Source organism: Saccopteryx leptura, chromosome 5 (genome assembly GCF_036850995.1).
Source record: "Saccopteryx leptura isolate mSacLep1 chromosome 5, mSacLep1_pri_phased_curated, whole genome shotgun sequence".
NCBI classification, from domain to species: domain Eukaryota; kingdom Metazoa; phylum Chordata; class Mammalia; order Chiroptera; family Emballonuridae; genus Saccopteryx; species Saccopteryx leptura.
The window spans coordinates 213,311,634-213,324,684 of NC_089507.1; the positions used below are offsets into that span (position 1 = coordinate 213,311,634).

At 50.6% G+C, this 13,051-nt stretch overlaps 1 protein-coding gene across 3 annotated transcripts in view; it reads right to left on the reverse strand.

The window, feature by feature from the left end:
• Window positions 1–8,797, reverse strand: part of ZNF341 (zinc finger protein 341) — a 46,902-nt gene extending 38,105 nt beyond the window's left edge. The window contains exons 1-3 of one of the 3 annotated variants that reach the window (XM_066384035.1): window positions 8,741–8,797; window positions 2,081–2,191; window positions 121–317 (exon numbers count right to left, since the gene is read on the reverse strand). In XM_066384035.1, the coding sequence (XP_066240132.1) occupies window positions 121–317; window positions 2,081–2,191; window positions 8,741–8,771 (339 nt within the window). In that variant the 5' untranslated portion in view covers window positions 8,772–8,797. Of the gene's footprint in view, window positions 1–120; window positions 318–2,080; window positions 2,192–6,728; window positions 7,007–8,740 lie in introns of those variants that run through there. The other 2 variants (XM_066384034.1, XM_066384036.1) reach the window with 2 other exon arrangements.
• Between the last annotated feature and the right edge of the window lie 4,254 nt (window positions 8,798–13,051).

The window sequence follows — 13,051 nt, forward strand, 5'->3', positions numbered from 1 at the left end:
ACTCAACTCATGAGGGCGGTGACTTGGTCTGTGTGTCCATCTCTGTACCCCTAGTGCCTGACACAAAGTGAGTGCTCAAGAGACTTGCTGAATGGGTGAATTAATAAATTGAATGAATACCTGGCGATTTGCAGGAGGCGGGGCCTGCTGGACGGCTGTGGGAGCTGCTGAAGGCGTATAGATACTGTTGGTGGCCAGTGAGACTGTGGCCAGGGGGGGGGCATTCACCTGGCACTGTTCCCGCTTGTGGGTCATAAATGCCGGCAGTGAGTTGAACTGCTTCTTACACTTCCCGCAGAGAAAGACATCCTCATCATCTCGGGGTCACAACGCAGAGTAGCAGAAGGAGGGAATAGAAAAAAGCAAGAATAATGGAGGGGGCATTACAGTGAGAAATGGGAGACCTGCATCTGGACAAGGAGAACAGCAGATCTACCAGTATTCTCTGGATCTGAGATTCTATGAGCATGGGTCAAGCGCCAACTCTGTGCTTCCTAGGAGCTTCCAAAACCATATAGGGACCTGTGGGAGTTTCCAGCCATGTGCATGAAGGTCTACAAAAATTAGAATCAGGAAACAGCCACGTGAGTTTGCTGCAAAATTGAGAACTTCAGAATCTTTATCCTGCCTGAATGTACTTATTAGTCGCCAAACAGGCCATATGATCACACTCCTCTGTGACTTTGCATCCCATTTCCCTGTCACGCTGCCTTACTCAGACCAACTCATTCTACAAAGTTCAGCTCAGATGTCATCTCCTCCAGGAAGCCTTCCTAAAGCAATGGTCACAGTTCCTTCCTCTAGGCATGCCTCTCGTATGACGCATTTCCCATCACCACCAGACGGTGAATCTCCTAAAGGAAGAAATATGTCTTACTTTTTTTTCACCATAACTGCAGTATTCCCTGGGCACACAGAAGGCCCTCAGTGGATGTTTGTTGAATGAATGAAAAACTAAATGAATGATTAGCTACAGTAAACACCACATTACTGAGGGCCTATCCCAGGCCATCCACTGTACTAAGCACTTGGCAGAAATGTCTAATCATCTCATTCAATATTCACTCTCAGCACAAATTTTAGTGGGAAACATGGCTGTCTAGTTAACGACTATATGTCTCTGCCTTCTTTGCAGCTAGACATGCCGTGTGACTGAACTCTAACCAACAGGACAAGGGACGGAAGTCTACTATGCAACTTTCTCTCAAAGGGAAGGAGTAGGACTTCTACTGCTTCCTTCTCTGCACGTTGGCTGGAATGAGGGAACAGAAACGAGAGGCTGGAGCAGCCACCTGAGACCGCGTGGTGAAGGCAGCACAGCCGCAGAGAGGGGTCTGAGTCTCGCCATTCCCACCCCAAATGCCCACCAGTACTTCCTGTAAAGGGAAAATAAACTTTAATCTTGTACAAACCACAAGAAACTTACATTTCTTATTTATAATAGCTAAAAACGTATTCCTGAGTATCCTCACAAGATTCCTATGAGGTAGGACAACTGTCCCCATTTTACAGAGGTGAAAACTCAAGACACAGGGAGGTTAACTCACTTGGCCAAAAATCACAGAGCCAGGAACTATAGACACAACGATTCAAACTTAGGTGTGTATCTCTCTGTCCCCAGCGTGGTTCCCAAGGTAGTCAGATACGTTTGCGGAATAAAGAACTGAACACAAAGACTCACACAGGGCTCTAAAGGAGGTTCGTTGCCCTCTCTGTGTCTCAGGGGCATGGCCTACAGCTTGGAGAGATTCACGCTCAGCCTGTTCTTTCCTGAGAAAAGGCTAAGCCATGACTTCTGGGTCAAAGGTACAAGCACTGCCCAGCATCAGGACTCCTAGCCCTTCCCGGGGCCATGATCCCCACGTTCGGTAAGTGATTGAGAGAGGGTGTCTTCAGAGGTAAGCAGAGAAAGCACTAGCCTGAGGCTCCAGGCTAGGAGGAAGGCGCGAAGGTTCAGACACCGGAGGACACCCTGGGGACCACAGTGGGCAGTCCGCTCCCACATCCCCGCACGAGTACCACTCGTTCTTCATGAGCAGCCACTCACCCTTCCCACCGGTGAACCTGAGCAGATACTCACCCAGTGGCTGGATAGCAGGGGGTGCGTTGACACTCTGGCCCGTTGGGTCAGGGACAGCTCCCTGGCCATCCAACAACGACTGGACGGCCAGGACAGTCTGATTGTCCATTCCTGAGGAGAGAAACGCAGCCTCTTTGGAAGGTGGGCCCAGCATCCTGCTCTGACCTCACCCTTACAAGCCAGACCCACTGCGAGGTCCCGAGGGCAAGGACAGCTGGCTATGCCCCGATACACATGCTCTCCTGTTTCCACTGCAATGGAGCCCAAGACTTCGGCTGAAAACACGCTTCCAGAAGAAAGATGACACTTCCCAGCCACTCCTGCAGCCAGGAAACATCTAAGGTCCAGCCAATGGGATGTATATGGCAGTTTCTGGGCAGTTTTCTTAAGAGCTGCCTGGCACGTGACCCTGTTCTTTGTCCCATCCTCCATCCTGCTTCCGAAAACAAAAATATGACGGTGGGAATTCTAGCCACCATCCCAGATCACAAGGACTAGGGACATACTCTAGAGATTACAGGGCGAAAAAGTGGGAAAATCCCGAGCCTCTGAGATTCTTGTGGAACACAGTCACGCTCATAGCTCTGGACTGTCTTCCCCCTAACTCCGATATGAGACAAGTGAATTTCTAAGCCTATTTAAGCCACTGATAGGTTGTGCTGCCTGCTCTCTTAATCATGGCTGAGTCTAATTCTAAGTGACACAGCCCCTCTGAAAGTCACGTTACCAAGTCTTCCCCATCCACATCCACAAATCCCACAAACCCGTCTGCACTCTGGGGTCCTTGCCTCCCTTGTTTTCCAAGGCGTGCGTGTCTTTTCTGTTCCTCAGTAAATAGCATCGTTTTGATTTGTACTCAGGGGATTCTTGAGAAGCGCACTACTTTCGTGTTTTCCAATTAGTTGTCACTGTTGAGGTGCATAGTAGTACACTTTTCTAGCCACGTCACTAGCTGGAGGACAGGCTTAGTCACACCTAAATGGAACCACAGCATACTGCTACCTCCCAAATGAACCAGTGAGTGCCTCCTTCTCTGTCTCCACAGCCAATGCTCTGCCTCCCACCTCTCACCTCTCACCTCTCACCTAGGTGCCCACCCTGGGCATCTAACTGCAATGCAAGTTACAGCCAATAGCTCCTGCAGCCCAAGTGAACCCAGAGTTTTCCCTGTCACCATGCAGGCTGTATCCCCCCTGAAGCCAGCTCTCTCCCCTGGCTCTCCTCCTGCTCCTCAAAAACCACTCGCCACCAGCTAGCCCCTCCGCTGACACTGGGCCACTACTTCCCGCTGAGCTGTGACGCACGCTCAGGTCTCTCTAGAATGCCCTCCCCCAAACCCATGTTCCCATCTCTCCTCTTCTCAACACATCAAACATCTGATGAGAGCTGTCCCACACCCTCCCCCTGCCCATCCTCCTTCACTCACTCCAGGGGGGCTCAAGCCCCACCATTCCTCCAATATCACCAAAGACCACCTGGCAGCACCGGACATTTCTTCCAGAAACACCCCTTCTTTGGCTCTAGGACACCACCCTTCTTGGGTCAACTTTTTTCTTTTTTTAATTGATTTGCGAGAAAGGAAGAAGGAGAGAGAGAAACATCTCTTTGCTTCCACTTATTTATGCATTCACTGGGTGATTCTGGTATGCGCCCTGACCGGGGATGCAACCCACAGCCTTGGCGAACAGGGACAACGCTCTAACCAACTGAGCTACTCAGCCAGGGCTTTCCCAGGCCAGGCCTTCTCCCGCCTTTCTGTTCGCTCCTTCCCGGCCTCCTTTGCTCTCTGGTTCTCCTGTCCATCCCCTAAATATTTCTATTTTTAATTTAATTTAATTTTTTTATTAATTTTTAGAGAGGAGAGAGAGTGAGAGAGAGAGAGAGAGAGAGAGAGAGAGAGAAGGGTGAGGGAGGAGCAGGAAGCATCAACTCCCATATGTGCCTTGACCAGGCAAGCCCAGGGTTTTGAACCGGCGACCTCAGCGTTTCCAGGTCGATGCTTTATCCACTGCGCCACCACAGGTCAGGCATCCCTAAATATTCAATATTTCTATTTTGAAGGGTTCCTTCCATCTGGACTCTCTCTCCTTTCCCTCTTATACTCCCTGGGCAGCCTCCTTCACCCCTAGATCAGTTCTCCCTAATATCGCAGTTCATGCTTTCCTGAGTTTCAGTAAATCGTCTACTGTTTTAGGCAAAACTGTATGTTAGCGTTTGTGTGCAAATCTGTCCATGAACATTCATAGCAGTATTACTTATAATAGTAAAAAACAATGGAACCCACTCACAAGTCCTTCAACAAGGAACGGTTAAACTGGTAATATCCAGGTACACTGTCCCTCCCAGGAACACGCCTCCCCTTTTCCTTCACCCTCTTCTTCCCTCACAGCGGGCCTCTCCTAAACTCTAAGGGACCCCAGGAAACTTGCAACCAGGGGAGCAATGGGCAGCGGCAGCTCCTCCTGGGCTAATCGTGAACCTGTCCCCAAGGCCCCCTTTTCTCTGACTCTCCAGTGAGCGACAGCAGCCCCGCCTTGGTTCACTTCTTTCCCATCACATTTCTAGAGAGCCAAAGCAGCCCTGTCTTGTCGCTCCTGTTGCTGCTTCTGTCCTAAGCCCTTCCTTATTTCACTGTCCCCAGCTTTAATCAACATACTCTCTCTCAAAAAAAAGGCCCTGACCAGTTAGCTCAGTCAGAGCACTGTCCAGAAAACACCAAAGCTGCAGGTTCCTCCCTGGTCAGGGCACATGTGGGAAGTGACCACTGACCGCACAAATAAGTAGAATAACAAATGAATGTTTCTCTCTCCTCTCTGCAACCCCCTTCCTCTCTCTGTCTCTCTAAACCAATCAATTTTAAAAATAAAAAAACTGTTTATATTCCAGGGAATACTACTCAGCCATAAAAAGGAACAAAACTATTGATATACACAACCATATATGAATCTGCACGGAATTATGGTAAGTTTAAAAAGGCCAATCTCAAAGGTTATATACTGTGATTCCATTTACATCATATTCTTTTTTTTTTTTTTTTTTTGTATTTTTCTGAAGTGAGAAGCAGGGAGGCAGAGACCTACTCCCACACAAGACCGCCCGGGATCCACCGGCATGCCCACCAGGGAGCGTTTCTCTGTTACAGCCAGAGCCATTCTAGTGCCTGAGGCAGAGGCCAGAGAGCCATCCTCAGCGCCCGGGCCAACTTTGCTCCAATGGAGCCTTGGCTGCGGGAGGGGAAGAGAGAAATAAAGTTGAAGGGGAAAGAGTGGAGAAGCAGATGGGCGCTCCTCCTGTGTGCCCTGGCCAGAATCACACCCAGGACTTCCACACACTGGGCCAACACTCTACCACTGAGCCAACCCACCAGGGCTACATCATATTCTTAAAATGACAAAATCTTAGGGCCCTGGCCGGTTGGCTCAGTGGTAGAGCGTCAGCCTGGCGTGCAGAAGTCCAGGGTTTGATTCCCGGCCAGGGCACACAGGAGAAGTGCCCATCTGCTTCTCCACCCCTCCCCCTCTCCTTCCTCTCTGTCTCTCTCTTCCCCTCCCGCAGCCGAGGCTCCATTGGAGCAAAGATGGCCCGGGCGCTGGGGATGGCTCTGTGGCCTCTGCCTCAGGCGCTAGAATGGCTCTGGATGCAACAGAGTGATGCCCCAGAGGGGCAAAGCACCGCCCCCTGGTGGGCATGCCGGGTGGATCCTGGTCTGTCTAACTGCCTCCCTGTTTCCAGCTTCGGAAAAATGAAAAAAATAAAAAATAAAAAAATAAAAATAAAAAAGAAATGGAGAGCAGACTAGTGGTTGGCAGGCATCAGAGAAGGAGGTGGGTGTGGCTATAAAAGGGCAACATCTTGTTGTGAAAGAACCTTTGTGTGTTGACAGCTTGTATATGACAGGATAGTTTTTCAAGATACTACCTTGATAATATAATATAGGTAAAGTGTAAATGGGAACTCTATTATTTCTTATAAGTGCATGTGAATCCTTAGGAAAAAATTATTTCAAAATAAATATTTTAATTTTAAAAAAATACTGCCTGTCAAAAGTATGGAAACAATAAAAAGATAGAGGATTTTAGGGCAGAAAATAGTCTGTGGTATTATAATGGCCACATGTCATTACACATCTGTCCACTAGAATGCATAACACCAAGAGTGAACCCTGAGGTAAAGCATGAACTTGGGGTGGTTACGCGTCAATACAGGCTCACCTCTGGTGAGTTGGGTCAGTAGTGGGGAGGCTGCACCTGTGTGGGGTCAGGAGGTATCCAGTAAACCTGTACACCTGCCTTTCAACTCTGTTAGAAACCTAAAACTGCTCTAAAAAAAAAAAAAAATCTTTTAAAAAAAATGCTGCCTATCTAAACTGAGCTAAACTAAATGTGTCACCCTAAGTTTGTTTCTCTTCCAGTATCCTCGTCGGTAAGGACAGGGCACCACTGGCCACCCAGCACAGCCCCCGGGGCACCCCTTGCTTCTTCCCTCACCCTATCTCCCCTCACTCCCTCCATTTCCAGTCCTTCAGCAAATCTCGCCTATTCTGCTTCCCAAATACCATTCAGATGCCTTTTCTCTCCATCCTCACAGCTGCCCCTCGGCCCATGCCACCGTCAGTTCTCAGCAAGACAAGCGCTGTCACCTCACTCACCTTCCTGCTGCCACTCTGGCCTCCTCCGGTGTGTTCTCAGAGCAGCCGGGGTGAACTTTATGAAATATACATCACATTGTTTTGCTCCCCTGCTGAAAACCTTTTCCTCGCTCCACACTGAATCCAAGATCAAGTTCAGAAGCCTCATCTCTAGCTGCTCACCCACATGAACCTCTGTGAGCCCTAGAAGACCTCTCTGCCCCCAGAGCTTTGCAGACATAGCACCCGCCGCCTGGGCCATCTCTAGATAGACGCCACTGTTCTGCTGCCCTCCTCCTCCCCCAGCATGCATCACACTGCCCCAGGAACGGGCTTTTCCTTTCATTTCCTCATCACTCAATACACAGACACATTCTTTTTTTTTTACATTGACAGAGAGAGAGTCAGAGAGAGGGATGGACAGGGACAGACAGACAGTAACAGAGAGATGAGAAGCATCATTAGTTTTTCGTTGCACATTGCAACACCTTAGTTGTTCATTGATTGCTTTCTCATCTGTGCCTTGACCACGGGCCTTCAGCAGACCGAGTAACCCCTTGCTCGAGCCAGCGACCTTGGGTCCAAGCTGCAGGCGCAAAAGCTGGCGACCTTGGGGTCTCGAACCTGGGTTCTCGGCATCCCAGCCCGACGCTCTATCCATTGTGCCACCGCCTGGTCAGGCACAGACACATTCTTGCAGTAAAAATTCAAACACTGAGGAAGCGCGTGTAACTTAAAGAAAAACCTCGCGGCATCCTATCGGCCTCCCAGACGGTCCCACCACCGACCCTGGCCCTCCGCTTCTATCACCATCATCGCAGCGAATGCCGCAGTTGAGGTGATTTGCCTTGTTTGCCTTTTCTGTAATTCTGCAACTGCTCGTTCTATCATTTCTATCTGCTGCCCACCGGACTGTGGGGCAGAGACTGTTGGTTCAGTGAGTATTCCTGAAACAGAACCTTTCTAATGGGGGGAAAGGGTACACCCCACTTCAGGGTGAAGACCTGATTCTCTAAGAAGTGAAGGCATGTGGCAGACGGAGATCTTCTGGGGGGCTGCGGCACTCACGGCCCAAGCCACATACCATTCGTCTGTCCTCCTTTCAGTCTGCACTCGAATTACTGTGTGTGTGCTCATCCTATCACAGATGTTATCCTTCCAAAAACATCTGTGGGCCTGCATGCCCCCAACATCATGCCCTAACCCTGAAGTCGCTGAGGCTTCCTCCACGACTTCCAGCAGGCCTTCGGGGTCCGCTGTCTCCAAACTCCGCAATCCCCTGCGCCCCAGGCCCACTCCCACTCCAGGGTCTTGCAGAGCACCGAACCATCAGCCCGTGACCCGTGGTTGCTGGTTTGGGTCTGGGAGCATCCCGTCCCAGCCAGGCACACCTTTGGTACCCTTCCCTTCTTGGTCTTAGTTTATAAAACGCTGGAGGAGGGTGCCCAGAATAGGCGCCAGCGTGTGCAGCCTTGTGGGCACCACGTCCTGGCCTTGCACGCCTTTCTCGGTGTGAATCTGAGACTGGGTCACAGCACAGGGCACACAGTCGGCGCTCGAGACAAGCGCGCAGACCGCTAGGGCCCGCCCGGGCCGCAGCAGCGCCCACAGCACTGCCAGCCTCCACCCTGCGCGGTCCGGGCCCCGCCGGCCCACCCTCGCCGGCTGTTCCCTCCAGGAAAGCCCGCCCGCGCCCGCCCGCAGCTGGCGCTGTTCCGGCCCGAGGCCCCCCTCCCACCGGGCCCGGCCTCCCCGGCTGTTCCGGTCCCGCTGCTCCCTCCCTCCCTCCCAGGGCTCTGTCCCCGCTGCTCCGGTGCCCGAGCCCGCTGTTCGGTCTCGCTGCCCCCACCCCGCCGCCAGGCCTCGGCTCCCGCGGCTGTTCCCGCGCGCGCCCCTCCCCCCGGGCTGTTCCAGCCCCGGCGTCCTCCGCCCGCCCCGCGGCCGCCCGGCGCCCTGGGCCCCGCGCTGCGAGGGCGCGGCGGGAGGGGGCGCAACGCGGAACAGCCGCTTCCCTCGGCACCGCCGCCGCTCACCCTCAAGGGCCTCGAAGATCGTCTGCGCCATCTTGGAGACGCCGCCGCCACGGGAGCCGAAGCGGGGCTACGCGAGCATTGTGGGAGCCGCGACGGCGGCGGCGATGTCGGGGCCGCCAGGGGGCGCCCGGGAGCCGCCGCCGACCCTCAGTCCTAGAAGCCCCGCAGTGGCCCGCAGGAACCCCAGCATTCCCGAGCGGGCTCCCCCCAGATCCGCCTCTATCGTACAGTCACCAGCTTATGTGGCCCCCTTTCCCCCCTCATTTGAACCCCCAACTTTACACACCGTCCTATCGCTGTCACACTGGACCTGACTCCCCAACTCTGTCACACACGTCTCCACTGCATGTGAGACCCCCCAACTCTGCAACTAGGACCTTATTACCAATGCACACAGTATCCCCCACATTTGCAACCCCTCTTCCCACCTCACCTGGACCACCCAATTCTGTCACAAGGGCCTCCAATTACCGTATTTCCCCATGTATAAGATGTTCCCATGTATAAGATGCACCTTAATTTGGGGGCCCGAACTTTGAAAAAAAAATGTATTACATAAAATTACTGAACTCAAGTTTTATTCATCATAAAATTCATACAACTCCTCATCACTGTCATAAACTCCCATCCATTAGCTTGTCCTCATCTGTGTCTGATGACAAATCACTGTCTTCATATATTGCCTCATCCTCAGGTCCATCTATGGCATTTTAAATGCCACAACCACTGTATAAGATGTACCCAGTTTATAGACCCCAAATTTTTCGGGGAAAATAAATGCGTCTTATACCTGGGGAAATACAGTAGCACAGGACTCCCACCCCAACTGTGCAACAATAGCTCTGTACTGTCCCTTGTCACAGACTTCTCATTCTCCCCTCCCACAGTGAGCCCCATCTGCCTATTGGGTGCCGCCTATGACTCCCATCTCAGCCTGGCCTTAATCCATCATCTCAGATTCACCAGTGGCTATTGCTTAACACCCCACTTAACACCTTTTGGGGATCTCCACTACCTCTTCACACAGACCTCCATCCCTGCCTCTCAGGGACCCCATTTCGGTTACATAAACCCCCAATATTCGTCTCAGCAACCTCCAGCCCTGCCTCGTAGAACCTACTCAGCTCTCGCAGATCCTCCCAGCCCAGATTCCTCAGACCCGGGTCAAACACACCCATCTGTGACCCTGTTTCATCAGCTGCTCCTAAGAGCTTGCTACACACCAAGTCTCGTCATACCTCCAGGACTACAGTGGTGCTTCCCCAAGGAGTTAGGGGTGGTGGGGGTAGACAAACGTTGAATCTTTAGAATTATTTAATTACAAGGTGTGATAGTGATTTCAAAGAAGTACACTTGGACGACAAGGAAGTGTTGGGGAGGGAAACAGGAAGGTGCCATCAATCATAATTTCTCCTAGAAGCCAAATTCTCCTAAAACTAGGCTACCAGGAAGTTGACTGTAAATGTTTTCATTGTATTTTAGCCTCATTCAAAGCAATAATAAAAATCACAATTTTTATTTTCTTACAGTCACTAAGTAAATGTATAACTCCTAAAAGTAAAAATATATATATATTTGTTCAAAGCTTCTCTGTCCTTCTGGAACACAACCAGCCACTGTTCCTGATAAGTTGCCTTATAGCCCCTCCGAGTACACATGCCTGTAGGCTTATTCCCACCAGTAAATTCCCCATTCTGAGCCTGACCAGGCGGTGGCGCAGTGGATAGAGCATCGGACTGGGATGCGGAGGACCCAGGTTCCAGACCCCGAGGTCACCAGCTTGAATGCGGGCTCATCTGGCTTGAGCAAAGCTCACCAGCTTGGATCCAAGGTCGCTGGCTCGAGCAAGGATAACAAAAAAAACCCTCCCCATTCTGAGCTGACACTACCCTGTGCCCCCCACTGCTACCTCCTTTCCCTTCCCCCCTGCACCGTGAGCCCTGAGCAAACATCCCCACAGAAAACCTACCCTCCTCCCAGACTCCATGCCCACCCTCTTTCTTAGGAACCCTGGACGCCTAGGCCCCATCTCAAGCCCTGAACCCCCTCTCCCACTGCCTTTCTAGCAGGAGTAAGGCCAGTGTTCCCTCTCCCTGTCATTCCTTTAACAGCCACATTGCTCCAATGGCCTCAGACTCTCATCATCTCTCCCCTGCAAGAGTTTCAACATATAACTTTTCTTTAAAAAAAAAAAAAAAAGAAAGAAGTATTGACTGACCTGTGGTGACACAGTGGATAAGGTGTTGACCAGGAGTCGAGACTCCAGGCTCGCCCAGTCAAGGCAAATACAAAAAGCAACTATGAGTTGATGCTTCCTGTTCCTTCCCTCCACCTTTCTCTCTCCCCTCTCTCTGAAAATCAATAAATAAAATATTTTTAAAAAAAATTATTGGGGCCCTGGCCGGTTGGCTCAGTGGTAGAGCGTCGGCCTGGCGTGCAGGAGTCCCGGGTTCGATTCCCGGCCAGGGCACACAGGAGAAGCGCCCACCTGCTTCTCCACCCCTCCCCCTCTCCTTCCTCTCTGTCTCTCTCTTCCCCTCCCACAGCCGAGGCTCCATTGGAGCAAAGTTGGCCCGGGCGCTGAGGATGGCTCTGTGGCCTCTGCCTCAGGTGCTAGAATGGCTCTGGTTGCAACAGAGCAACGCCCCAGATGGACGGAGCATCGCCCCCTGGTGGGCATGCTGGGTGGATCCCGTTTGGGCGCATATGGGAGTCTGTCTAACTGCCTCCCGGTTTCCAACTTCAGAAAGAAAAAAAAAAATTATTGGCCCTGGCCAGGTAGCTCATTTGGATAGAGCATTGCTGCCATTCGCCAAGGTTGTGAGTTTGATCCTTGGTCAGGGCACATGCAAGAGTCGACCAATGAATGCATAAAAAGTGGAACACAAATCTGTTTCTTTCTCTCTCCTTTCCCTTCCTCTCTCTCTAAAATCAGTACATTTAAAAACTTAATAAAAAATGATTCAGGTAATATATTAGCACATTCATATTCATTTAATTAATTGTTGAAATACAGCGTGTCTGTAAAGTCATGGTGCACTTTTGACCGGTCACAGGAAAGCAACAAAAGATGATAGAAATGTGAAATTTGTACCAAATAAAAGGAAAACCCTCCTAGTTTCTGTAGGATGATGTGGCAGAATGTGCACATGCGCAGATGATGATGTAACACCGTGTATACAGTGGAGCAGCCCACGGCCATGCCAGTCGAGATGTGGACGGCACAGAGGAAAGTTCAGTGTGTTCTGTGACTCACTAAATTCAAATCCATGACCAAAGTGCAACGTGAATATTGGCACGTTTATAACGAAGTGCCACCACATAGGAATAACATTACTCGGTGGGATAAGCAGTTGAAGGAAACCAGCAGTTTGGTGGAGAAACCCCGTTCTGGTAGGCCATCAGTCAGTGACGAGTCTCTAGAGGCTATACGGGATAGCTACCTAAGGGGCCCTAAAAAATCTGTGCGTGAGCCCACATCGAACTTCATTGAATAGGTATGAAACTGGGAGAGTTTTCCTTTTATTTGGTGCAGATTTCACATTTCTATCATCTTTTGTTGCTTTCCTGTGACCGGTCAAAAGTGCACCATGACTTTACGGACACATTGTATTTATTGGATACCTATTGTGGGCTAGATACTATTCTAGATGCTGGGAACATGTCCACGAACAAAAAGATTAAAATCTTTGCTTCATGGAGGCATAGTTCAGTGGGCGAGATGGGCTGTAAACAAGAAAAAGAGAAATATTCCATGACTTTAGACAGGCTGGCTTTAGGGATGGCCTCTATGAGGAGGTGGACCTGAGAAATGAGAATGAATTGGGAAAAAGGGAACAGAAAGGCAGAGTTTATTAGTTATAACATCTCAGGCAAGTGCAAAGGTCCTACGGTCAAAATGAAAGGAATCCAAGGACCATGAAAGGAGTAATAGAGTAATGAGTGCAGTATGGGTACAGGGTCATGAGGACAAAGAAGTGAGCTGGGCCAGTCAGGGCTTGGGTTTAGTTCTGAGGGTGACGGGGGTAGGGGGGCACTGGACAGTAAAAGATTCTACCAATGCAAGCTTTGACTGCTTCCCATTTTTATATATCCAGGTACATACACAAATAGTTGATTTTTATCTGCCCTTCAGGCCTTTGCACTTGCTGTGCTCTTTTATCAAAATGCCAGCCTTCCACCCTTGTTGGAACAATAGAAGCTTGCCTTCTTGCCTCCTCTAAGAAGCTTTCCCTGATTTCTCTGGATGAGATCCCATCCTTCCCTAGCTATTCCAGTTTCTTTTACTACCTGTTAGATTGCCAAAGCGGG